Source organism: Strix aluco, chromosome 1, assembly GCF_031877795.1.
Source record: "Strix aluco isolate bStrAlu1 chromosome 1, bStrAlu1.hap1, whole genome shotgun sequence".
Taxonomy (NCBI): domain Eukaryota; kingdom Metazoa; phylum Chordata; class Aves; order Strigiformes; family Strigidae; genus Strix; species Strix aluco.
In genome coordinates this window covers 9,201,448-9,227,808 of record NC_133931.1, presented here as the reverse complement: position 1 = coordinate 9,227,808, position 26,361 = coordinate 9,201,448, and the positions used below count along the sequence as shown (strand labels likewise).

Genomic DNA, 26,361 nt, shown 5'->3' with positions numbered 1-26,361 from the left:
CAACTATGTAAATTACATTTTTTTTTCTGAAAAAGCCTGATTAGAATTCAGCACTTCTCCTTTAGTCCTCTGCCATTACAATTTTACGAGGTATTTAGTTTATTTTATTAAGAAATATAATAGCTCTATAAACTTTTTTTTTAATCTGAATTTCATTTCAGGTGTTAGTAATATTCTTCTAATTATATTTTATTTTTGCACAAATTTCATTAAGGATAATTCTCTAAATGTAATAATGTTTCATTGTTACTCTTCTTTTAGAAGAATAAAACAGATTTCAACTCTTAAAAGGAGAATTACATATAGACTCATAGAATCACTTAAGTTGGAAAAGACCATTAAGATCATCAAGACCAACCATAACATACACTGTCAAGTCCACCACTAAACCATGTCCCTAAGCCCACATCTACACATCTTTTAAATACCTCCAGGGTTAGCAACTCAACCACTTCCCTGGGCAGCATTTTCCAATGTCTGATACCCTTTTGGTGAAGAAATAAACCTCCCTGGCACAACTTGAGTCTTGTCCTATCACTTGTTACTTGGGAGATGAGACCAACACCCACCTTGCTACAACCTCCTTTCAGGTAGTTGTAGAGGGCGATGAGGTCTCCCCTCAGCCTCGTCTTCTCCAGAATAAACAACCCCAGTTCCCTCAGCTGCTCCGCATAAAACCTGTGCTCTAGACCCTTCACCAGCTTCATTGCCCTCCTTTGGATGTGTTCCAGCACCTCGTCATCTTTCTTGTAGGGAGGGGCCCAAAACTGAACACAGTATTTGAGGTGCAGCCTCACCAGTGACAAGTACAGGGGGACGATCACTTCCCTGTCCCTGCTGGCCATGCTATTTCTGATACAAGCCAGGATGCCATTGGCCTTCTTGGCCACCTGGGCACACTGCTGGCTCCTATTCAGTTGGCTGTCGACCCCCAGGTCCTTTTCCTCCAGGCAGCTTTCCAGCCACTCTTCCCCAAGACTGTAGCATTGCCTGGGGTTGTTGTGACCCAAGTGCAGGACCTGGCACTTAGCCTTGTTGAATCTCAAATACATATTTATATATATAAATATTTATTTATTCCCATTCATAAAACTTCTTTTCCATTCCAGGAAATTTATGTAGAGTTGCAAACAAATCCTGTCCTTTATAACATTCTTTTTTTAATCTGTCTTAATAATATCTTGCTAAAATGGGTACTAACACCACAAAACCTCCTGAAAAGAATGAGCATTAAACTCCACAGCCATTGTTTGACTGTTTCCAGTAAGAATATTTTGTATATTTATTTGGCTAAAGTAGTGAACACTTTTCTGTGAAGTGTCTGACTTTTATAAAAATTTTGCTAATTCAAGCACATTCTTAAGGAAGGGAAGAAAAAGAGAGAGACAGGAAAAAAAGGAGGCATAGAAACTGTGAAAATATGTAGTGACAATAGGCATGACGTTTTCACAGCTGATGTGGAAAAAGACTATGAGATGCTTTTGCTGTGTTCCTTGCCAGAACTTCACCTCAGCTGGGAAATTAGAGAGATGATGCTTCTCAGAAACACTTTTTTTTCTGTCACCAAATCTTTGTTTCAGTTGCTTAAATGGGCCAAGGTTTCTGCACCAGGGACACCCAGGATTTCATCAGCTTAAGATTGCCATTGCTTGCCCCATGGAAGATACATTAAGTGCATAAGAACTGAGTAGTTCTTATGGGTGCTACTCCATTCCTCAACAATATTGTTGGCATGTTGGGACAGGAAAAATGATGAACTGCCTGGGCTGGTAGAGCAAAACATATTTACTGAGATATAATTATTGGACAGTCTTGAAGAGAACAGAGCCATTGCAATCATTCTGCAGACCCGTGCCACTGAATGTTCATTCATAGTGTAAGTATTTCTCCAGAAAACCAGTGAGTACAGTTGCTGTCGCAGTCACTGCATAGCTCTGTTTTCCTGTCTATAAAACAAAATGGGAACTGCAGGGAATATACTGAATCTCAAACCCAGTTCATCTCTGGTGCCCTCCTGTTGGTTTTGCTTTCTTCTCTGAGTGTTACATACATCCCACGAGTTTTGTACAGACCTACCTGCGCAATACCTCGCAGTGCTCCTCTGGGGCTTCCAAAGATAAGAGTTAGTGATCAAGCACTCCACATTGGCAAATCTAGAGACTCATAAAGCTTTGATAAGATAAAGAGAAGTTGCAGCAGTCCAGAACTTACTTAGAAAATATTTAATGATTTATCCAGTGCTGTTTTTTTCTGATATGTTAGATACGTAACTGGTTCCATCAAACTTGCAAAAACTTTCATAGTACATCTTACATTTCCTTCTTTTTTCATGATCCCTAGTCTGTATTCTGCTGATCATCTGCATCTGACACAAGGAAGCAGGAGAGAAGCTGTGGTGCTGTCCCAAGCCCACTGAGCTACCAGCCATCAGGATCATAGGCCTGAAAAAATCATCTTAGAGGGCAATTTCTTTAAAGACAGTCTAGATCTTCTGCTGCTCTGTACCACTGGACTTGGCTTTCCTGATTCCTTCCCTTCTCTGTGATCCAAGAGGATGCTCCATGTTAATCAAGAGACTATTTTATCTGGGCTAGCTTTCAAGACTCTGGAAAGTCTTGAAAATCAAAGCATCCTGAGAAGAAAGAGAAAGACACACTGAGAAACTTCCACTCCTGACACTGTTGCTTGTGCCATACTGGACGCATTGATATTTACCTTTTCTAAACTGTTAAGCTCTAGTCTTACTCTGCTCAGCCAGGGGCCATTTATACATGACCTCAGCAGTCCCATACAGATGCAAACAGAGCCTGCAGGAGGGGAAAACTCCCTGGATATAAGCAGGGCTTTGCCTGAGGATAAGTATCACATCTTGTTCCCGTTTCAGAATCCATTTCTTAAAAAATCAGACCCAGTGGCTTATTGAAATCCAGTTATTTGGCATGCTTATGTATTTGGGTGACAGCCAAGGGGAAGTTTTACTGCAATATGTTTCAGTTCAGGTGAACAAAAGCTGAGTCACCTATTGTCATTGCTGTGGCTGTCTGCATTTCTTTGCAAATGAATTCTGCTGCACAGTGGCTCTTCAGTTCAAACTGGGACATTGACTGCTAAATCAGTAATGATAATATGTGGTAATATTGTCTATAAAAGGATGTGAATATATTTGAAGTACTTTTGTGTTTGCTTTTTAGGGAATAAAGAAAATGTTAGTGTTGTACATAGTCTTTAGAGCTGTATAGAAAACTGAACCCAAGAGATTCAGAATGACAAACTCTGGTGCATTAGTTTAAAAAAATACTGTCTATTTTTGGAAAAAAATTATAGGACTTGGCTGTAAAAGCCTGTCACTGATCCTATTTAAATTGATCCATTAAAAAAAAAACCCACAACAAAAATACCCCAAAACAAACTCAAAACCACCACAACTGGATGTTGTACTACTACAGGATTTCTTAAATTATTCCAAATTTACAGGGATATAGAAGTGGGACAAGAAACGGGAAAAACTGCTGAATAACTTTTTACCTACCACAAAAGTTTAAGAAATCTTTTTTTAGGGTTGCATTTCAAGTGTTGAGCAGATCTGGTTCACTGGTGACAATCATGATGCTGAAGCCACAGGGAATACCTTAAAAATATCTCACTGGGTCCAGTGATATTTTTGGGAAGACGTGGTGTGTCACATACTTTCTTCCCGTCTCATTCAGGACAATTACCCTTCAGCCTTCTGTCTGAACTGATAGGATGGGATTCATCTCATCTTGTTTAGCAATGTGAAAGATATGTTTTTGTCCAAGCTGGTCATTTTCAACTCTATAGTTAAGAAAGATGCCAGTTAGAGACAGGCATCATCTGAGAGAGGCAGTCTGGGTCATGGGATGTAGGACTGACTGGACCATGCTCTGAAAAGTGTTGATTTTCCTCCACTCATTGTGAAAGGGGTCTAAGAAGAACATAAACTGATATCTTTGACTTAATGTTGAACTGTTCCATGACTGCTGTCACTCAGAGAAATCAAACCCTCTCATCCAGACGGGCTGTACAATATTCCTCTCCCTACACACACACCAATCTTCCTGCAATGCTTGAGACAAGCAAATTCAGTTGTGCACATGTGCATGCACACTCTGTGGCAACTTCCAAACTAGCAGCTAGGAGAAAAAAAACCTTCATACCCTACCTAAAAAAATATATATATTTTTTAATACTATTAAAATGATATCCCCAGCCAAAACTACAAACAGAACTGTTTGTAAAAAAGATGTTTGAGATGAATTTTCCTCAGTAACACTTTCCTATTTGTGTAAAAGAGCAAGACATTTTGAATAATTCATACTGTCCCACAGTGTTGCTGGGAGGCAAATGAGCAGCCTTCTGGTGGTTTTATGCATCAGGAAGACAGACAAACAGCTGAAGATGCAAGGTCAAGAGCACACAGAAATGCAGCAACAGAACCAGGGACAGAATTCAGGCAACCCTCTTGCCAAAAGTTAAATTCCTTGTAGAGGATTTTCAGAGCAGCCTCATGCCATTACTATGTTCTCTTTATATTAATGTGCAACCTCATAATATTTTAGCACATTAATATATTTATGTATGATGTGAATATGAATGTATTTTTCTTAATATGAATGTATTTTTCCCTAGTTTTCGTTTTCCCACACACATATGATCAAAGACACATAAGCTACATGGCCACTAAATCAAAAGAAGTCACAAATAATGGGATCTATTGTGTGTTATAACAGGACTAGCTGTGGAAGCCAAATAAAGCCTATTTGTAGCTATGAGTTCAGTCCTGCACAGATAAAGTTAAAAGGATCTTTTCCAGTGTCTTTGCTGGGGGTACATTTGACACTGTGTTTTTTGAATAAGTGTGAAGGTATCATGATATAAATGAAAATAAATTCCTCCACATCATAATTGAAATTTCTATTTATTAATAAGTGGTGCAGTTTTTAAAGACAGAACATAAAAAATCAGTTAAGAAGTATTGTTTGCATAATATATTGAAATAAACATATTAAAGTTGTTCAAATATTGGACAGTGCCAGAATATAAATTACACATACAGTTTAAAAATTACAATAAATAATATTATAAAGAGCACTAAAGGCCACTTGTATAAAAGTTGTGTTCCCTTGTCAGCCAGAATCTGAAAAGCATCTTTGTAGCATGGAGAAAATTTCAGTGAGCAAGGCACAAATACTAGTAATAATAAGATGCCATAACTAGAAAACAAAATGCAGTTGGCTATGTAACCTTCAGTCTCAGCGTATTCTTGAGGATGGAAATAGGATCCCACTTCCAGGATTTTGCTTCACTTAACTTCAGAGGGAAGCTACTAAAAGCTGAATTGGGAAGGATCAAATCTTACAGCCTAAATAATCAGAAGCAATAGTGATACCCAGGATCTTTATTCCCACAGTGTCCAGCTAAAAGCACTTGAAAATAGCCCCTTTTTTCTTTGTACCTCTGAAAATGGTCTTCAGAAGTGAACACCCACATACAGTTGGGCTTCTGAAAAAGTGATATCACACCAAACTTGTGAGGTGCTCTAGAAAATTTAGGTTTGCAGGTCTTAGGCACCTAAAGCTTAGTGGTGGGGGCTGTGGGGTGCAAGGAATCAAGATTCACCTCTTTCTCACATGCTCTGCACTAAGCAGGAAAATTTCAGTTCTTACACAAGCAGATGTGACACCCCTGTAACAACTAGGGTCCCAGCAGCGCTTGAACTTGCTCCTTAATCTGCATTTTCTGATTGTTTTAGGCTGTGATCTTGCAAACTGATTGGACCACGGTGCTCGCCTGAAGGCCACAAGTCAGCAGCCCGACTACACACAGGTTCAGGTGGGAATTAGTTTGCGGTGCTGCTGGGCCACAATTTGAAGCAGAAAATTTTAAAACTATTTCCACTCTGAACCATAACAATGCAGCAAAATTACAGATAAAAACAGAGCAAATATAGCCAAAGTCAGTTTAGGACGTTTTCAATCAATCTCTCCACATGCTGAATTCCCTTTTGTTTTGATAGGAGCCAGACTGATTAATTCAGTGCAGGGAAAAGCCAAGGCAAGGACAAGATCCATTACCTGACTAGATTTTTTTTTAAAGGACCAACTCCTTAAATGGAGCATAAACCACATTTTCTATACCTGCATAATTTAACTAAACATTCACTTCTGCCTTAACGAAATAGTCTGTTTGAATCTAAGGTGAGGAAGCTTGATTGATAATAATGCTGCAAAGAGAGGCACACAATGTAAACACAGATTCACCTCTTCAAAAACTTCCAGATGTGTGTCATTTGTTAGTGACTGAAAAATGAGCGTAAAAATGTAGCTAAAAAAAAATGTCTCCAGATCAGCCCTGTCTTTCACAAGGAAATTCATAAATAAAGGCAGATTAGGACCCGATCCCGCTCCCAGTGCATCAGTTTGAGAAGGCTTCTTACCGACTTTGAGGAGAGCAAAGGAAAGTCCCACACTTTCTGATTATGAAAAACATCTCAAGGCCTGAAATGAATCCTTGGTCACTTGTAGGAGTTAAGAGTCAGCAAAGAGTGAATTTCAATGGTTAATTCTCTTTGATGTTAACTATATGTAAACAAATGTCAGTGTCAGTCTAGATACTAGGAAGATTGGACCCAAACAAAATTGATAACTGTTAAACTGAAACGTCACACACAAATGGAAGAAGGGATAAATCTAATCCATTCGTAGTACGAAGAGTACTATTGACCCAGGTGCCTCAGTCAAGTGAAATTGTGAATAATGATTCCATATATGTGGTGAACTTACTCTGCAAAACAGGTCCTGACCTTTTAAATGTTGGCAGGGTCAATAATCACAGATACTTTATTCTGTTTTGTCCAGTATCTACGGCTGGCACATAAACTGCGGTTCCAAGGTTGATGCACTCTCTGGACTCAATCTGAACTGGAGTCTGATGAGGTTTGTGTGCACATCCCAGATCAGGGATGGTCTCCAGATCTCACCTTGCTGGTGACTTCTTGACATGTACCTGTTTCAGCACAAACAGCAGAACTGATGCACACCCTATTTTTAATCCAGATGATGTAGCAGGCAGAAAGCTGCTAAGTACTTCATCCTTCTGAACAGAGGAGTGACTGGTTTCAGTGCAAAGAAGTGTGTTAGAAAAAAATAAATGCTAAAATAAGTTATTCAGTCCTTCCTTGACCCACTTTTTGGGTCTCTTCCAGAGGATCCAGAGATGTCCACTGCAGAGGGTCTTGCTGAGCTTACCACCAGTGCCTATTAAGAAGAGGCAGACCTTATCTGGCCAGTTAGCACATCATTAAATATTTAATGATGTGGCTACAAATACCCTACCTGGTGCTTTTAAGTTGCATATAGTAAATTGGTGTTTACAGCCCATAGAAAATGCTCACTTAAAGGCAGTTCAGCTCTTAAGTGTACACAGTGCAGGGCAGCCCAAATCCCACTTTTTCTGGGGCTGCACTCAGTGTGCAGGTGAAGACTTATCCAAGTCTCTGCCCTTGCTTGCATTTTCTCTTGGAATTAACATACCTTTATAATGTGGTGATTTATGGATTTTCAGTGAAGTTTAATACTGAGAAAATATTCCCTTTATGTGACCTGGTATGGGAGAGATTAGAAACCTGAACTGAAGAATCTGAGGGGGAATTGGGCAGGGAACTGCATGGCATAGCCACTGTCAAAGACATTCGCAAACAAATTTCTCAGATTGCACTTGGGTTTTGGCTGCCTTGATTTTTGATTGCACAGACCTAGAAAGCATTTTAAGAAGGGACAAACTCAAATCAGTAGGAATGCCAGGCACTTGACATATAAGAAAAGTGAAGCAGGCTTGTCTAGCATGTACTTACACCAGTTTTAGAAGTCTAGCAATGTTAAAATCAGTTTTCACTCTTTTTCATTCATTTATCATGTGAGGGTTAAATCTTACGAGTTGCCACAGATGTGTGTTACTGTATCAGAAAGCCTGCAGCAGATGCAATACAGGTATTTCCAAGAATCACTGATGGCCAAAGAATTCTTCTCAATATGCCAAGTTATAATGAATTACGCTTTTGTCAGCTAGATTTATTCTATTCAAGTTTAGCAATGAAACTGCACCAAACACAGATTATCTTTCAGGTAATGGCTATTTCGTCAATTAAGTAATTACCAAAATGGTGCCTCGTGTCATCATAGTTACTGGCCTCAGAACAGCTCCATGGACTCAGCCCAGTCTTCAAACTAGTAACTGGTCTGCATTATTTACTCAAGTAACCACTACAGTTTGTCCTCCCTGAGGATTTGTCCCAGAAGGATTTATCATGATTTAGCTGAAGAAGCAGATGAAGTAAGAAGATCCTAATCCTTTAGATGTCTCTTTAAATAGAGAATAAACAATGAAGATTAAGACAATGCCTATATCTGGAAGAGAATATAAACTCCCTGGATGAAATGACTGTTACGAGATGTCAATGATACTGAGGAATTAAACATGAAGTTTACTACAGTGGGCAAAATCCAACAAGGTATCTTCCATTGAAGTGCACTCTATCCAGACCTGTAAATACCCAGTAAATATTGGGAATCCCAGCAAAGTGTCTCTTTTTCTTGTGCTCTGACTGGATGTGCTAAGGATGCTCACTTGTGCAGCTGCAGTATAATACAAGCAGTCACTAAAGAAAGTCCAGTTTCTAACATCTTACATGGGCCAAATCCTTGTGTCTTTGTTGGCCAGTGCTCTAGCCACGGTGGTGAAGTCATCGTGTGGAGTGACAGGGGTCATCCTCAACAGGAGGTGGGCATGAACCATGGTAGAGGGGCTGCACGTTGGATCAGTGGGGTAGGGGTGAGAGCCTTCCCACTGACTGTGAGTCTCTGATCATGTGACATCTAAGCAAGTCACCCTCTGCTCCCTTTGAAGTTGGTAGAAATTTGGTCACTATAGATAATTGAATTAAAGATGAGATTAATCTCATCCTAAAGCTGATTGTGTGCCTTGGTTCTTATACCCTGTGCTCATCACCTGTACTGATTAGTTTTCCACCAGCTGTAAAGAATTCATAGCCATCGAACTCAACATCAAATGGCCTCTATTTCATAGACATTGGTGTTCACACCAGATGAATCCTATTTGGACAGTCTAGTTTCACTACCTGTATAGATACTACATTCCCACTGTAGTGGTGAGAGCTTTGATTCATTTATTCCCTGTTCACAGTGGGTTGGATTGTTTTCCTGCTCTCCCTCAACATAATTTTCAATTCCCATTAAAAAATATTTGGCTGAGGCCTAGGGAGCATACTTATCTCTCTGTTGCTCAGGGACAGGTGACAAAAATGGTATTTATGTATTTGTACATTGATCTTAAATATGGCACATATTCATGGATTTGGAGCAGTCCATTTCCAAGAGAAACAGTAAACAGAGAGAAACGGATCCTGGCAGCATCTCACATTGTGGAACACCCAGGGAACAGAATAGCAATACTCTGCACACCTGAGGAGCTCAAAGCGCTTGGCAAATATTAGTGAATTGAGCCTTATAACCTGTGTATATGTACAGAAGTATAACTCCCAATTAACAGATAGGAAAACTGAGGCACAGTTACATTATGCAGCTTACCTAGCAGCACATAGGTCAATAAAACAGTGGAGTGTATAAACCTGGAGTTCCCTACACTGAACAATCTTATTTTTGGAAGAGAAAGAAAATTTGGCCCCATAAGTAGCAAGTGGGCTTAGCAAAAGATATTCTAAAGAATTGTAGTCATGCTTTGAGCAATTTTATAAACAGTAGTGAAGATTTTCAAAGTAGTTTGAGGGATTAATATTTACATTTTACAATAAATAAATACCCACGATCAAACCTAGGAGGTGGATTTGATAATTTTAAATTCTACTCTTAATTTCATTTTGACATTGTATTTCATGGGTAGTTGTATAAGACATCACATGAGAAACATTTAGTTCACAAAACCTTTTCAGTAAGGTCATTTACTTTCACTCAGCTTTTCCCTGCTTTGAATATTAGATGCTCTTGGCTAGGTTGGTTAGAGATTGATTTACTTATATTGGAAAATGGATTCAGATGTTATGTTTCCACAAAGGGATATTGCTCCTGAAAATATTTTTACTTTGCTGCTCCATTTACAAAATGTAGCAAGGACCACCATATCTTGCCTGTTATCAATTCACCATTGTTGTATTGAAGAGTATCAGATAGATATGTATCATAGAAGAAATCAGCTGTACCATTTATATAGGGTAAAGTCATGCAAACCATGCTCAAAACTAAGCTCCTTAGTTTTGGTAGCATGAAAAAAACTGCATTAGTAAATTGTATGAAATGGTGCAGAATGACTACCACTAATATCACATGCATCTTATGCAGCCATTGGTGTTTTGAACTAGTAAGCTTTGGGTGTAGAGTAAGTGAGATATACAAAGTATGCTTACATTACATGGAGAAGTCAACCAGTGACTGCCCCCACACGCACTTTTAAACTGGCTTATTTGAAGGGGTCCATATTGAATCTGAAATCCCATCTCCTGTAGAAGACAAAGGCATGGAGCCACTTGGTGTAAAAGGGTCGGTGTCTGTGTCCGTTTCCCCCTCTGCTAGGTAGCGTTTCTCTCTCATCCATGCCGATCCCCCATTGGGGCCAAATGGGAAGTCGTCTCTGTCTTGGGAGATACTGAAGCCACTTGGGGAGCGCTCAAGTTCCTCATGGTTGACGGAGAGAAGGGATAATGGAGTATCGCTGTCTCTTGTTAAGCTCCTTCTCTGCCTTGGAGACACCTTATCTGAGTAAGGGCTTTGTAGGTCTCCTTGAGAGTGGTAGCTAACCTGGGAGTCCATTAATGTAAATATAGGCAAAACTGTTGGCCTTTCTGCATATGAAGTTGAGGAAGGTGTGGCTTGCAGTTTGCCAGAGTTTTGCCCACCTATTGATAAAGGTTGTGAATGAGTCGTATGACCATGTGCTGAGAAACCATAAGGACTGACTTTGTTGACTGGAACCTGCTGGAAGTTGTAAGGAGTTTCGTGAGCACACTGCTCAGTGTATTTATATATTATTGTTTTTAATTCAGAATATTTGTTTTCTTCTCTCTTCTCCTTTGCAGGAGAAGCAGTTTCTTTCAACGGACTTATCTCAGCGACTTGTATTTGTAGCTGTTCCATATGATGCATATGCATATCAACAAGAAAATCCAGTTTCTTCCCCATGTCATTAACCTGAAAAATACCAATGTTACGATATTGCCTCAAGTCAGTTGTTCAACAAAAGAGTCAATGCTTTCATACATATACTGCTCCCAGCAATGGTGTGCTGCCATCTTAATTGGTCATGAAAGTAACTACAGGATAATCATGACATTCCTTTGGAAGCTGGGCTGCAGTGGATGCCAGCTTATCCTCTAACTGCTCCAGATTAAGAAGATCTATTCTTATGAACTGTGCCAAAAGAATTCTTAGCATTGCTGGATATTTGGCAGTCCAGCGTCCAACAGCAGTCTACAATGTTATGACCAATATCATGACACCATATGGTAAATAGCTATTACCAAAATACCACATGTGGAATTACCTTCACACACAGACCTACTCTCTAACTCTTAATAGTCCCACAGCAGTGTTAAATATCAGGACTAATTTCCTTTCTCTTTTGAGATTACTTGTTTCTGAACATTTACATAACATGAAAGGAACTGATGTGAATCAATGCCACTTGCCTCCATCTTAGTTATGTATTTAAAAATGAGAGCGTCTTGACTTGTGAAGTGATAGGTTAGAATACACAAAGAGGGCCTAAAAATACCTGTGGAAGCAACTGTTTTGAGTGCCAGGCCCTACAAAAGAAGGTGGTGCTCATAACAAAACACCAGACATGATGAATATGGAGTTTAAAGGAATAAAAATGTCCCTTCTAAACATCTCAACAGAATCTTGCTGCCATATATAATGATATTCATTCATCAGGTTTCAGAATGCACACTTCCCAGTTAATTAAATTCTTTAATGAAAAACTGACAGCATAGTTTTGAGATCATTAGTACAAGATCTGTGTGAGTCTTGATCACCAACAGTACAAATCTGACTGGGTCACCCAAGACTCATACAGAATTCATGTCATCTTTATCATTTCTGTACAAGCACCTCAGCCTCCACCATTGTCATGAAATTACATACCTGTCGTTCAACTTTAACAAATTTGCCCATCATACTTTGGTCTTCAGTATCTGCTGTAGATGCTTTGGCTACATATGGATCATTTCTATAAAGAATTAATAACTTTATTAGTGTTCAATTTTTCTTTGCATCACAGTAAGTAATTTATATCAGAACACAGAATTACCATCTTGGTGGTATATTCATATAGTTCCTTGGAGCCCCATTTAAAAAAAGATTGAATTTAGTTATTTATCATACGAACAGGACCAAAAGTCTATTCAATGTGATTCCAATGCATTTCTAAAAAAATGTATTCCTGATGTTCAATTTAAAATTATTTTGGTTCAAAATTAAGATGAAGATTAAAAGAAAACAAAAGCAAACAAAAAATTCAAAATGAAAGTGAAATTAATCTCAGATTTGGTGAAATAATTTCAGGTTTGTGAAAAAAGTTGAGATAGTCTAGATAGACTATCTAGATAGACTACCTAGTCTAGGTCTACAGATGGCCATGTGTTTTTAAATCTAATTCTTTATGATTACTGTCTCTGAAGACTGAATCTGAGTTTTCAAGGGTTTTTTTCTCAATTTCAGTAAACCAAATATTAAGTGGCAGAGACTGGAAATGATGAAAAGAGACAGTCTGGCCTGGAGATTTGAAGTAGATTCCTGAATAAATTTTCTTCTACGTAATTTTCTACTGCCCATCCATCAGATGGACTAACTTCAGGAGGTAAGAAGATGATCTCTGCTTAACTAAAGAACTTTGATTTATAACTTCATGGGATTTAGGATGGTCATTATCAAGTTAAATCTTTACCAAAAGGTTTCCAAACCAACCTCAAAGGTACTTCTGTCTTTCTATAACCTATGTCCAAGTCTAGAAAAACAATTTCTAAGCTCTTGTTCTTTAATATGATTTAGAACAAATATATCCTAAAACTTTTGTTTTAACAGGTCCAGTTCTTCTCTTCCTGACAAAATTCAAAATATATCTGTGAATACATCTTACTAAAGCAGAAACTATAACTAAAACATGTCAGATGATGCACATTGGGTTACTGATGATATAGGCTCATTCAAATTTTGCAATCTGCTTTGTTTCCTAAATGATCATTGCCTCTTCCATATATGTAGGTCTCTGTCTTCACATTTACATGTTTTTAGATTTTTCACTGGGTGGAATAAACCAGATAGAGCCAAGTTAATTTATTTTATGTAAGATTACTTTTGTTCTGAGCAACCATAACAGCTTTGGGGACAGATTGTTGATGGTCTTGTGTGGTTCTTCATGGGTATTTATTGACAGATTGATAGTTGTAAATAACAGAAGAAATGTCATTTATTATTGAATTTTTGCTACCAGGAATGCAGCAATACAATAACACGCTGTAATGTTCACACCCAGAAACCTGGTATTGCAAATTATTTTCAGTAATTCTCACCAATCATTGGTTTTAAAGCAGCATCGTTAAAACTCTGTGCTTACCATTTGGTGGGGGCTATAATGAAACTTCTTCCACTTCAGGAAGATAACTGGTTTACCTTCAAACTACTGGTGATTCTTATTGATTTTTTGAGTGGGTTTACTAGTTGATTGTTAGATATTCAGCACATCAGCAATCACATGTATGCATTTCATATAAAATCACATTTCCAAAACACAGAGAAGTTGAGCTAGACAATTAAGAACCCATTAAGTTTAGATTTCCATCATACATTGTTCTTAGGCAAGCTAGTCTCTTTCAGGCTCAACTTTTACACATATATATCTTGTAGCAACATACTCTCTCAGTATCATTACTATAACAGTGTGCTAGCTGGATGAATGAAGGTCATGCTTATTGGTGTGAGTAAACTTTTTATTTCTGTTTCGGTCTGTGCAAAATACTAGGCATAAAAAATTCACCTGGGAGACTGTTGTGAAGGGTAAGAAAAAGCTCCTCCCTTTTGGGATTTCTTATGCTTGGGAGTAGATGGAGGTCCAGGCGTAAAAATCATATCTACTCTGAAAAAAAGAAAAGTGCAATTGCATAAGTTCATCTCTAAATTGTAACACGTGATAAAAAATGCTATGCATCTCTGCAGCAAACAGTAACAAAGATTAAAAAAGGAAGCACATTTTGATTTGGTAATATATCGAGGGTCATGACGTGTTTGTTCTGTTCTGGGTCCACAATCAATACATTGAATTGTAATTACCTGGTAATTTCATGGTAATTAAGTAATTATCTAGCTCCCTGTTTCCAAACATTGACATTTGAAACACATGACTTCATTTCCTTCCAAGGCACTAAACAGTATGATTGTCAAAAAACCCTCCAACAACAGCTGCTCCTAAAAACATCAGGTTTTGTGCTGGATACTGAAAATCAGAATTGGCAAAAGGTGGGAATTCTTGATACTCTCAATAAACCAATGACTTTTTAGCAGTTATTGTGCCTAATTATCAGTATTTTGTTTTGTCTTTACTAATTATTCTTTTGGTTTGAGAAATATAACTATAAATGAAGTTTCACAAGGACTCCTATTTGACTTTTTATCTGGAACAAAACCAAAAGGATTGTTTGGGAGGTTCCAGCACATTTAATTACACTCTTTTACTCTATCAATATATTCTTTCATTTGGCATATCCAACTGCTCAGGTGCAAGCCAGCCTCTGTTCATTCAGTTCACACACCAAACTGACCAGGTATCAGTCAACACTAGTCCACAGACCAGTTATCCATGCAGGTACATTGCATGGCTTCATAGTGCCCCATGGAGTTCTGAAAACAGAACATTAAAAAGCTCAAAGCAAACCTCACAAAACTAGCTAGATATTTGCTAGGCACCCAAGCATTGCTGGGCCATCCGTCAATGCCTCATCAAACTCCTATGGCATCTCACTATTCACAGACACAGTCAGTAGGACTCACCTCCCTGGTTTTGTCCAATTACAATCAGTGGAGACCTATCAACACAGTGAAGAAAATTTGGGGAGAGTAAGGGAGATTCAATTGATCAGATGAAGGCATCTGGTTTAAGCAGAGATTAATTTTGCCTAAAAGGCCATTAATTATGTTGATTAGCTCTCTATTAAATATAAGAGGAATCTCACTTGCCTTGCCAGGATTATGCTTTTTCTTCAAAGACCTCTAAAAACGTCTTCCTTGTATACATGCAAAATGGTTGTGGAAATTTTGTGGTTCTTCTGCTACTAGTGATTCTTTATACTTTATACGGCATTGCTGAGCTGAACATCACAGGGCTGAGGCTGTGCTGTGATTCTTGCCCTGACTCACCTGGGATGTGTCTTCATCCCCCAGAGCTCTGCCACAACCACTGCGTGAGATGGGCCTAATCATGTCAGGCACCTTTACTGCTGCCAGGACTCAAGCAAGTATCTCAGAGGTGCTCTACTGTCCGAAATCACTCAGCACCTCAGTCTGAGGTAAAGGAAGGATCTCCAGTATAAGGCATGTAGACCCCACCATAGATAGGTGCAGATTTCTAACATCATGAGCCCTCCTCAACTTCCTGAGTTCAAAAAGATATTACTGCACTGAAACCTAAGCTTATGTGATGCAGAGCTCATTTTATAGAGTAACAGTGGTGTTTTGTAGTATATAATTAAAGAAAGCAGCTTTTCTAGAGTAATAATAGTGTGGTAGGAACCAGACATGCTATATACTTGAAAATGAGATAGCCCAGTACATGGAAAAGCACTTTGCAATAAGAAATTATGAAGGTCAATGGAAGGACCAAAACAGCCTTACAAAGGCAAGGTAAGTCTAGATAAGGGCAAAACATGCAGTAAGAGTTGCACTGGCTCAGCCCGTACCCTTGAGCTGATACCCTTGAGAGAAATCAAGGACATGTCCGCATGGCATTTTGCTGTTCAGAGTGACTGGGGGGCTCAGGGAATGTGGACAGCACTGTGCTGAGACTGAACTAATATGGCTACACATGTATACACACACATGCACTCAAACCCAGACAAGCTCACTAGCTCAAGCTCTGACCTGCGCTCATGGCTCACAATGCAAGCAGCACAAATTTTTGTTGACATGCCTCAAAAGCACAGTGTGATGAACCACTTCTGTGAGGAAACAACTGTGGGGGCAGATTGCATCTGAACAGTCACAAAGGCATGAAATTCCAATTTTTTCATGTAGGTCAATTTACACCTGAATGAAGGGGATGTAAAACCTTCTGTGTTGATGTATTTTTGCACTTGTATGAGATGTTTCAGGTCAGTAGAGAATCCAGCCCAAAGAAAAGCTCATATAGAGCAACTATTGCTTTCATTTATCATATGTAAAAAGGAGACAAGAGGAGAAACTTGACCCAAATCAAATAAGGCAACTGTCAAGAAAATTCACAGGATATTTTAGTCTGATTTCCTTGTTCTAAATATGAGCCAGTGATCTCTTCTGCTGCAGTTACCCTTGCTAGCTGCTCACTTGCCTTTATTCTTTGGGGAAAAGGCTTTCTTATTGACCAGCTATGCTATGCAAAGACATATTCTGGGTGGTCTTGTATGTAAATATGCCAGCTACGCTTTTATTTTGCCAGCACAGATACACATTTTCCCCACTTACCAGAGGATTCTTACCTTGCCTGAAGATATTTTATTCTGGAAAGCATATCAAGATGCCCTGCTGAGTATTGCTCTATCACATCCTTGACATCATAAGGCCTCAAAGTCTCCTTGAATTTTTTTTTATAGAGACGAAACTGTAGTATTCTGCATAATAAACAGAAAAATTATTAACTTCCTATATAAATTCCATAATGATAATTTGCAGTATTGAATAATTGCTAAACACTCTGGATGGTTGAAAACTGAGCATGTTATTTCAAAACAAAGCAATAAAACATAAGTAGAGAATGTCTAATATCATACCACATTTGTAAATATATAGTAGTTGGCTTTTCATAATTAATAGGCTAAAATGAATTATATGGACAAAATGCTTTTTTCAGTATTATCATCATAACTAGAAATGGTCCAAAGCTACAGAATCGTATATGGAATTTGATTTTGAACCACACAAGTCACAAGATACTTTGAAGCTGTGAAGCTGAAGCTGGGTTTTTTTAATACTTCATAAAGTTAATTTTTAGTATATATAATACTGAATCACTTTCAGCTTTGTTTTCATTTTGTAACTGGGAAAGTTTTGGATAGGAAATGTTAATTTGATAGAAATGTGGAAGTTAAGAACCTAGCAGAAGTTCAAATTGTGGAGAAAAGAAAAAGTGTTAGAACTGTCTGAAGTGTACTCGAAAAAACAGCAGTACAACTTTATTGTTATACATAACAACAGCAGTATAACATTATTGTTATACATAACAAAAACAACAATAATAATAATGTATTTGCTGTTATTATTACTATTATTATAAAATGTCCTAGTAATTAATAACAGAATTCCAACCAGTGTTGGCCAGAGCACATGAAAACTGTTTGGCATTCTCTTTTTCATTCTTTTCTGTTTATACTGTTATATCTTGGTAGATTAAACAAATAGACGAGAAACATATGTAAAGAATGAAAAACATTTTATTTGTTTAATCTGCCTTAGGCTTGGGATCTGACGGTTTGCTTTCTCAGTAGATTCTCCATGTTCTTATTGGTCTGAATTGGGGGACTGCTGTCATCTGTTAAGATTCTGACCTGTGTTTTAGTCAAGGTTGGGGGTTTTTTTAACCTTTTTAAAATCTGTATAAACTTTCATTTACCAAAAGTAATTCGACTATGAGCTTTTAAGGGTTTATGACTCTTTAACTCTGTTGCTTATAAATCTTCCAAGATTTCAAAGTTATACCTATGCCTATTTTAGCCAAACTATATATGATAACAGCAAAACTCTACTTAAAAAAAAAGATAAATAAAAAATAAGAATCACAGTGTTAGCAAGTTCAATTTAAAATCTCCTTGATCATTGCCCTGAAAACCCATTAAGTGGTTTTGTTTGAAAGAATTACTTCCCATTAGCATTCAGGGTCTGGGTACAAGAAAAAAAAAAAAAAGCTTGGCTCGTGATTGAGTTTAAAGGGAAATTGCTTAAATCAATTAGATTTGGACAGGATGTGGGAAAGGAAGTTTTGTAAAAGTAATAATAGCATGTCTCGTGGAGATGGGGCTGGAAAACAGGGCAGATGTATAGTCTCTGTTTGAAAGCAAGCAGGTATCAGGGAAAGACAGGAAAACCTGTGAAGGAAGTAGGGATGAAGAAACTTCCAGCAGGAGGGAAGCAGTCATGGGTAACATGAACAAAGCCTGTGAGTAATGGCTTTCAGCAGGATTGAGAAAACTTGGAATTTTTAATGACTGGTTATAATGCATCCAACTGAAAAAGAACCAGGAGACTATATATTATGGTTATATACGTATAAGTATATGGTTATATCCTTATAACCATCTTCTTTGAAGCTTTTCTAAGAAGATAGTTTTGGGGCACTCCACACTTGCTGTATTTCACCTGGAAGGTAGTAACTCCTTGGCCCAAAACTTAACAACTTATGTAATAAAAAGCAATTGCAATGAAAGAAGAGTATTTTCCTATGGGGGCATTTTTCAAGGGAAGAGAGTAAAAAATACTGAGTGGAGGAGTAAGAGAACATCAATAAATGAATTCTATGTGCTTGATGTGCTAAACACATTATCAAGCCTTACTAGGAGTTTTCTAACCTTAGGGAATATCTCTTGTGATATGAAAATAGAGGTGACACATGTCACAAGCTGAAGACTGATGAAATGGAGACCTCAGAATCTATTAAAAGATGACAGCTGAAAAGCATATTGCATACTCATACAATTGTGAGTAAAGAAGAGTTGAGTCAGCTCAGAGTTTATTGTTAAGTGAAAATTCCAGTCTTACGTAATTACTATAGTCACTAAATTGAGCAAGATACTATATTTATAACAAATTTTAATGAGGAACTGTATACAATATTAATTTATAATAAATATATTTACAGAGTATCTTGCAAAAATGGCCTGGTCAATGTTACTGAAAACCATTTTCCTTTCTGCATATTTTCAACGAGGACTTTAAATAGAGTCTGTCTTGTGCTTTTCAACATATCTAGAATTGACTAATCTATTTCATTTTAAAAAACCAATAGCAGCAACAATGAATCAACATGTAGCAACATGGTAATGTGATTTTCTGAAGCACAAGCATTCAAAGTCAAAACAAAGCACCAAGAAGCATCAGAGACATTTACCTGACAGCTCTGATGGCTGTCTTGAATGTGGGGATCATATCTTCCATAATGAAGTCGCTACTGTCGCCTCTCTCTTCTGCCATGGGTTCCCCTGTTCCTGCATCTGCAAAGCAGGTCAAACAAAAGCTATGTGAACATCTGATCACACAATATTTAGAGGGAGGTCTGGCTGACTACAAAGTAAGTGTAATTCAGTAAAGGAACATCTCTTGCAAGTTCCTCTTTCTCTGGTCAGTTCTTGAAAAGGATTTCATAATTCTGTTGGGACAGTTGTAAGACACACAATTTGAGGCATCTCCTCTCAGATTCCAGCATTTCTGAAACAGTGGGAACTTTTTTTCCTTTCGAATGGATTTATAAGTTCCCACTTTTATGAGCTTTTACAATGAAAAATCTTTGCCAAAATTATTTTACGTAAGTCTAAAAGAGGTGTAGAAACTACAGGCCAAGTTCCCCTCTCACTTGCACTGTTTGGAACTCATGTACTGTCATGGTAGAAAATAATCAAGTTCCAGGTGGGGACACCCAGGCCACATCCATGGTAGTATGCCCAGCATGCACTGATGCCAGCTGGCACAATAAAGGAGAAACTGTTATTTAGAGACCATTTAGATGCTATAGGCAAGAAGAGGAAAATGTGTGCTCAGGGAAGCTGAGAGGAAAAATGCCTTATGATGTTGCATGGACACCCAGTGGAAATCTGCTGAGGGGCAGCAGTCTTAGGGAGAGGGGGGGAAGCAGCCATTGACTCTGTAAAACAAGGTTTTAAGAGAGTGCAATGAGGAGATGTTTGAGATGCCTGGACACAAGGTAGTGCAGGGCTGGATGCGGTCTAGGAGGGACCTACCTTAACATAGCATCCCTGCTGATAAACCAAGCCATGATGGCATGTGTTTTTGGGGGGATATAGATTCACTGCCCAGTGTGCCCTTTATTTCCAGATCAAATAGGTTGATTCCAGCACTGGCTTTATCCCATATCAGTTGCTGGTTTTATGGAGGGCCATTGTCTAATTTCAGGCACTGTGTTGCCTGGACTCCAGCATTCATTACTTGGAGCTTCCCCAAATGTGCCATGTAAAACCAGGGACCAGCCATGTTTGGCCCAGAAAGCTGCAAAGCTTCAACAGAAGATGGAGAGGAACAAAGTAAAATGGGGAGAATAGGGGGTGGATAGAAAGAAATCAACACAGATGGGCTACCTTCTGAGCTTTGCCAAAAAGCGTACGCTTTCATTCGGAATGCAGTGCGAAAACGCTCCTTATTATTCAAGACAACATTCTTAGGCTCTTTTGAAGGACTTTCTTCAATGGCATCTACATTCAGAGGGGTAAATAGCTTTCCTTTAGTATTGGTACCACGAACCCGATCCAAGAGACCCAGCTTTTGGCTACAAAATAAGCAAAAGTAATCATTTTCCTCCTTTGTACACTTTTAACTTGTTTTCATGATGCTTTAAACATATAATGGGCTAAATAAATGTTTTTCCACGAGGACACTGCTGGGGCTACCATAATACATCAATGTCTTTGTAAGCAACAGTTAAGCACCACATATAATTAACTGCTTTTTATGAGCATTTTTTTATCAATGTTGAAAATGTTACCAGAGGGTCTTGCTATCCTCTCCATGTAATGTATCACGTGCTTCAGCTCCCATAGTGTCTGAAGCATTAGATTTATTATTAAGAAGAGAAACACCACTACTTAGGCAGTTATGCTAATTATAAGGATGTTTGGCCTTTCCTGTTCAGTGTTTTCTTTAACTACTGGGTCTGTGGCAGGCTATTAAACAAATAATTCGTAGAATCATAAGAATCATAGAAACATAGAATCGTAGAAACATAGAGTCAGAGTGGTTTGGATTGGAAAGGACCTTAAAGATCATCTAGTTCCAACCCCCCTGCCATGGGCAGGGACACCTTCCACTAGACCAGGTTGCTCAAAGCCCCGTCCAACCTGGCCTTTAAGACATCCAGGGAGGGGGCAACCACAACCTCTCTGGGCAACCTGTTCCAGTGTCTCACCACCTTTATAGTAAAGAATTTCTTCCTTACATCTAATCTAAATCTACCTTCTTTCAATTTAAAGCCATTACCCCTTGTCCTATCACTACATGCCCTTGTAAAAAGTCCCTCTCCATCTTTCTTGCAGGCTCCCTTTAAGTACTATAAGGCCACTATAAGGTCTCTCTGAAGCCTTCTCTTCTCCAGGCTGAAAAATACCAACTCTCTCAGCCTATTTTCATAGGAGAGGTGTGCATAAGCAGGAGTAAAAGAACGTCAAATGTGTTGTGAACCAGCACATCTGTGAACCAGCACATAAATTATCAGCAAAATACTGGAAAGGCATTGCCAAGAAATTGCTAGGTACATGGTAAGGCAGGCTACCCAGTTCTCTCCACCACTCACATTCAGTTATCTCTCTCTACATTAGAAACAGAGGTGACCTATACGAATTGTAGTAAAGGGACATATTTTGTTCCTCTGATGATTCCTTCCACTGTTCTCTAACAGATTTACTGACCAAAGACATTTGTCTATCAGTGTCAACATATAGCTAGAATTGCATCTATCTGTCATTTTACCAGCATCAGTAACCCTTTTGACGGCCTGATGACTGTAACAGTCTTAAATGCAATTACTAATACCACTGAAAATAGCAACACAAAAGGAATTTGCTAGTGAGTATATCAGATTATATATGCTCTGAACACTTTGGAGGTGATGGTAGATGGTATAAATATTTGATTTGCTTGTTCAGTTGCTGCTTAAATATTTGTTAATTTCACATGGGAAGAAAGCCTTCCTTTTAACCCATTTCTGTACGTTGCAGTGTGGAACAGCTCTGAGGAGAGGTGAATTGTGTTCACATGGTCAAGAGGCAGTTCTGTGCAGGACACAGGGTCAAGCAGGTTGAGTGGGGAGGAGGGAAGAAGCCACCACAGCTGGCACGTTTCTGAGAGCCACAGATGGGAGCAGAGCTGAAGGACGAACAGCAGTGGTGACCAGAAGAAAGAGATTTCATAGGTATGCAGAGAGGTATCTGCGCAGTATGCTCAACTGAAGCCACTAAACTTCCTGGCAGGAAAGGCAAGCATGGGAAGGGTCCACTGTGCAAGGATGGGAAGGGTCCACTTGTGTGAAGACCTTGTAAGTGAAGGGTCTTACTCACAGAACTACTTATCCTCTGTTTAAGGGGTTATTTTGCTCAGGCAGATTATTTTTATGTTCTACGTTCTCTGGTGTCATTGGTGCACCTCTTTGAAAGAAGGATCTATTTCTATCTCAGAACTCTGCCTGATGCAGTATCCTACCACAACAGAAGTTCTTAGGACATTCCTCTTAAAATGATAAAGGCGAGATTTAAAGACATATATGATGACATTGCAGCTTTTTTTTAGAGTGCTGACTCAAGTAAGAATACTGCAATTTACAGCATACAAAATGCCGACCTGATCTGAGCATTGAACATCACAGCTGTTGAAGGGTTTTGTGTTATTTTTCCTTTTAATATGAATTACTAGGGCCCTCATCTCTACTATCTGTTTCTGATTAATGTATCTTTGATCCAGGAGGTAATGAAATATGGGCTTCCCTGTCACAAAAGATGGAAGCACTAAACCTTTGTGTAGGGTGTTTTTTCAGGCCTTCTGAATTTTCTTGTTGACATGACAATACTTGTGAATGCAATTGCTTCAGCCTAGTAAATTCAGACATTTCCCCTGTCATTGCATGTATGAAGTGCATATATGTGTGCAAGTATGAAAGTGGCAGCTAAGGACTTGTGTATGGAGACAGAGAACTAGTCCTGATGATATATCAGCATTGCAAGGACTGAAGACAATGATGTGAGAAGATAAAAGCATGGATTTAAGTGAAGAATTAGAACAGTCTAAGTGAATGGTATTAATATTACTAAGACTTTGCCCTAATGTAATTTCCAGAGGAATCCATGGCATATGTGGAAGATATACAAAGTACAGACAAAAGTATGGAGCAAAAATCAGGGATTACTTCCTTCTTTGTAGAAAAACATGAGATGCTATTTGTTGACATCTGTGGCAAATCAGTCACCACAGAATGTGTAGGGCAGTCTCATGTTTGGTCTTAAGAACTTATTTTAAAAAATTGTTTTCATAGTGCTTGCTTTTGGGTTGGAATCTTGATCTGATTGATTCACCAATGTGCTCTAAAGGCTAAACTGCTGGTGAGTGCAGAGTCCCCACAAGTGATTTGTGTTCCAAGATAGGGAGAATCCTGTGACCTCTTTTCTGTATTACTTTCACTTCTCTGTTTCAGAGGCTAGGTTTGACAGCAGTACAGCTTTACAAGACAGACATCTTAACTCCATGGCATTTCTGTGAAATTTGGATTCTTCAAGCACTCAGCTACCATATATGTGAAAAATATATACAGGAGAAAGCAACAGCTAGTGAGTAAGTTTTGAAAGGGCATGAAAAATAAAGGTGAAGAAGTAAAAGTCAGCTGAATGACATAGAATCAGAATGGTCACACTTGGGGGGGAGGGGGTGGGTGAAGTAGGGAAAATAAACTCTCATGTCTCTTTAGTAATAAAATCGAAGTTTGAAGGAGGAATTAATTTTCAAGAAGGATGATCAAGAAGAGTCTGGAATCATGGCACATCACTGAAAATGATTGTAATGCAAAGAAATGGACCAAAAATCTAGCTGAGTCTCTAGCTGACAAAGAGTCAGCCAGCAATACAAACTGATGGGCATGAACATGTTAGAGAAAGAGCTTGTGAGGTCTTCAACGTGAAGAAAAAAACACAGCAATTAAGCATTTTTGTCATGGTGGTGATCATTGTAGACTAAAGGAGACTGAAATAAGCTACAAGAAGGAAGAAACTGAAGCAGTTTTAGGATGAGTAGGTCTATTCGTTTTATTAGGACGAGTAGGTCTATTCAGTGATAATAAAATGATGACATTTTTCCCTAGATCTGAAAAAAATTTATGTACAACAGGCTTGTTGTGGAGATCAGCTTTTCCTGGTGGGGGTGAATATCAGGTCACCAATGATAGATGAATCTCAAATGAAAGGGGAGACTGTAATCCACCTGTTCTTCAGGATTTCAAGATTAAATGTCTTGGTTCAATAACTTCTGGAGAGATCTTCCAGGATGAGAAGGAAGCTCCTAGAAGGATGAAATCTGACAGTGAAACTCAGATGATTTCAGATGATGAGGTGATTTCCTCAAAGGCAATAAGGGGTCTATTAAATGTTACAAGATTTGCTTTAGTAACACTACTCATTATCAAGAGAAGAATATGTTTATGACAGAGAACCTGAAAGATGAAGAAGCAGAAAAATAGGGGAGAGAGAAGATCGCTATTGTTTATAAAAAGCAGTTTAATACTATATTAGCAGAATATAGTTGTCATTACATGTGGCCTCTGACTGTTTCTCCAGAAAGTTGCTTCAAAATACATATCTAGATCTCTCAGTTTGCCCCTTAAAATTCCTGTAATAACTGCCTTTCCTAACAAAAGACAAAGAGGCATAATGTGCATTGCAAGGATCTGTAGGGATCAGACGATCAATAAAAGGGTCACTGGATAATGCAACTCCTTCAATATAGGACAGAAATATAGGCAATATATGCTGAAATGTCTGCCATGGAACTATACAAGTACAGGACCGATAAAAATTTGATATCCTCCTCATAGATCAAAACAGATCAAAGTATTCCTCTGCATTCAGCACAGAAAGCAACTTATTTGCAGTGATATTTTCCACTGCATAGGTAGACACACTAACTTGGTTTGGGTTTTGGGGTTTTTGGGGTTTTTTTGGTTGGTTGGTTGGTTGGGTTTTTTTTGTGGGGTGGGGCTAAAGGTAGACAATATGAACCAAAAGCATTCCTAAATTCTCCTTCTAAGGAGTTTCTCAACTTTCCCCATTGATAAGTGTCAGTTTAGGAACAGGCTGTTGTCCTAAGACTGTTGCTTGAGCATCTTAGGTTTAGGACCTACAACTCATCTGATCTGTCTTAAGCTGTTTAAAAAGTTAAATGTCCTGTCTAAGATAAATCTTTAGACCCCTTTCTATAATCAGTGGCAAATTAGCAACCTACAGAGTGCAGTTCAGCTCCATTTCACTTTGGGATGATTTTACAGTTGGGGGGATTTTTCTCTTGTGATTGTGTACAGAAACATCTAGATGAGAAGTCATTTAAAAAGCCAGTCTATCTAGTCTTAAGTTCAGGTAACCTGAACTGAAACTTTCCTTATTGTAATCCTAATGATTAACCCTTAAAGTAACATTCAGATTCATAACAGTATGTTTATGTGATAAATATAGACAATTGTGTTCATATCCAGGCAGCCAGAGCAGTAGAATCATCAGAAAATAATTCATCAGCTTCACATGAAAAAACTACAACAGTATGTTGTATACAAAAGAACTCAAAACAAAACCCAAGCTTGTTTCCAGATAATGACTAGCTGTCATCAGAAAGAAAATGGACTTTATTCTCATTTCCAAGGGATGAAATCTGGGTCTGCTGGGGTTTTTGTTTTCATTGTGCTTTTTAAAAAGATTTAGGAAACATTTGTTCTCATGACACAATCTCCTTCATTAAAACAGCATGCGCATGGCTCAGTCTCAGAGTACGAAGCATGCGCAGATCACATCAACCTTCATGAGAGTGACTAGGACAGTGGTTCCCACCCACAGGTTCATGTACTGCTGCTTGTCTTCCAGATTCCTCCTACTGATATTAGCTACTCTTCCTCCCCTTGGGATAGCCACCCCACTTAATGTCCCTTCCTTACACTCAATAAAATGTGATTCCTGACTTCCAGCACAGTTCCAGAAACTGGGGGGATTCAAATGCATCCCATACATGCTAACAAAAGTGCAGAGTTGTTTCTCTGAGTAGCTTGGATATGGTGCCATTGCTGGTCTTGCATGCTATTGCATCCTCTCCCTTGTGATGGAAGAAAAAT

General features: G+C 38.5%; 1 protein-coding gene across 1 annotated transcript in view; it reads right to left on the bottom strand.

Annotated features, from left to right (window-relative positions):
• Nucleotides 1-10,394: 10,394 nt before the first annotated feature.
• KCNQ3 (potassium voltage-gated channel subfamily Q member 3) overlaps nt 10,395-26,361 on the bottom strand; it is a 204,285-nt gene continuing 188,318 nt past the window's right edge. Inside the window, exons 10-15 of the mRNA XM_074839683.1 lie at nt 20,594-20,781; nt 19,393-19,495; nt 16,772-16,903; nt 14,083-14,181; nt 12,192-12,276; nt 10,395-11,237 (exon numbers count right to left, since the gene is read on the bottom strand). Of these exons, the coding sequence (XP_074695784.1) occupies nt 10,500-11,237; nt 12,192-12,276; nt 14,083-14,181; nt 16,772-16,903; nt 19,393-19,495; nt 20,594-20,781 (1,345 nt within the window). The 3' untranslated portion in view covers nt 10,395-10,499. The remainder of the gene's footprint in view (nt 11,238-12,191; nt 12,277-14,082; nt 14,182-16,771; nt 16,904-19,392; nt 19,496-20,593; nt 20,782-26,361) is intronic.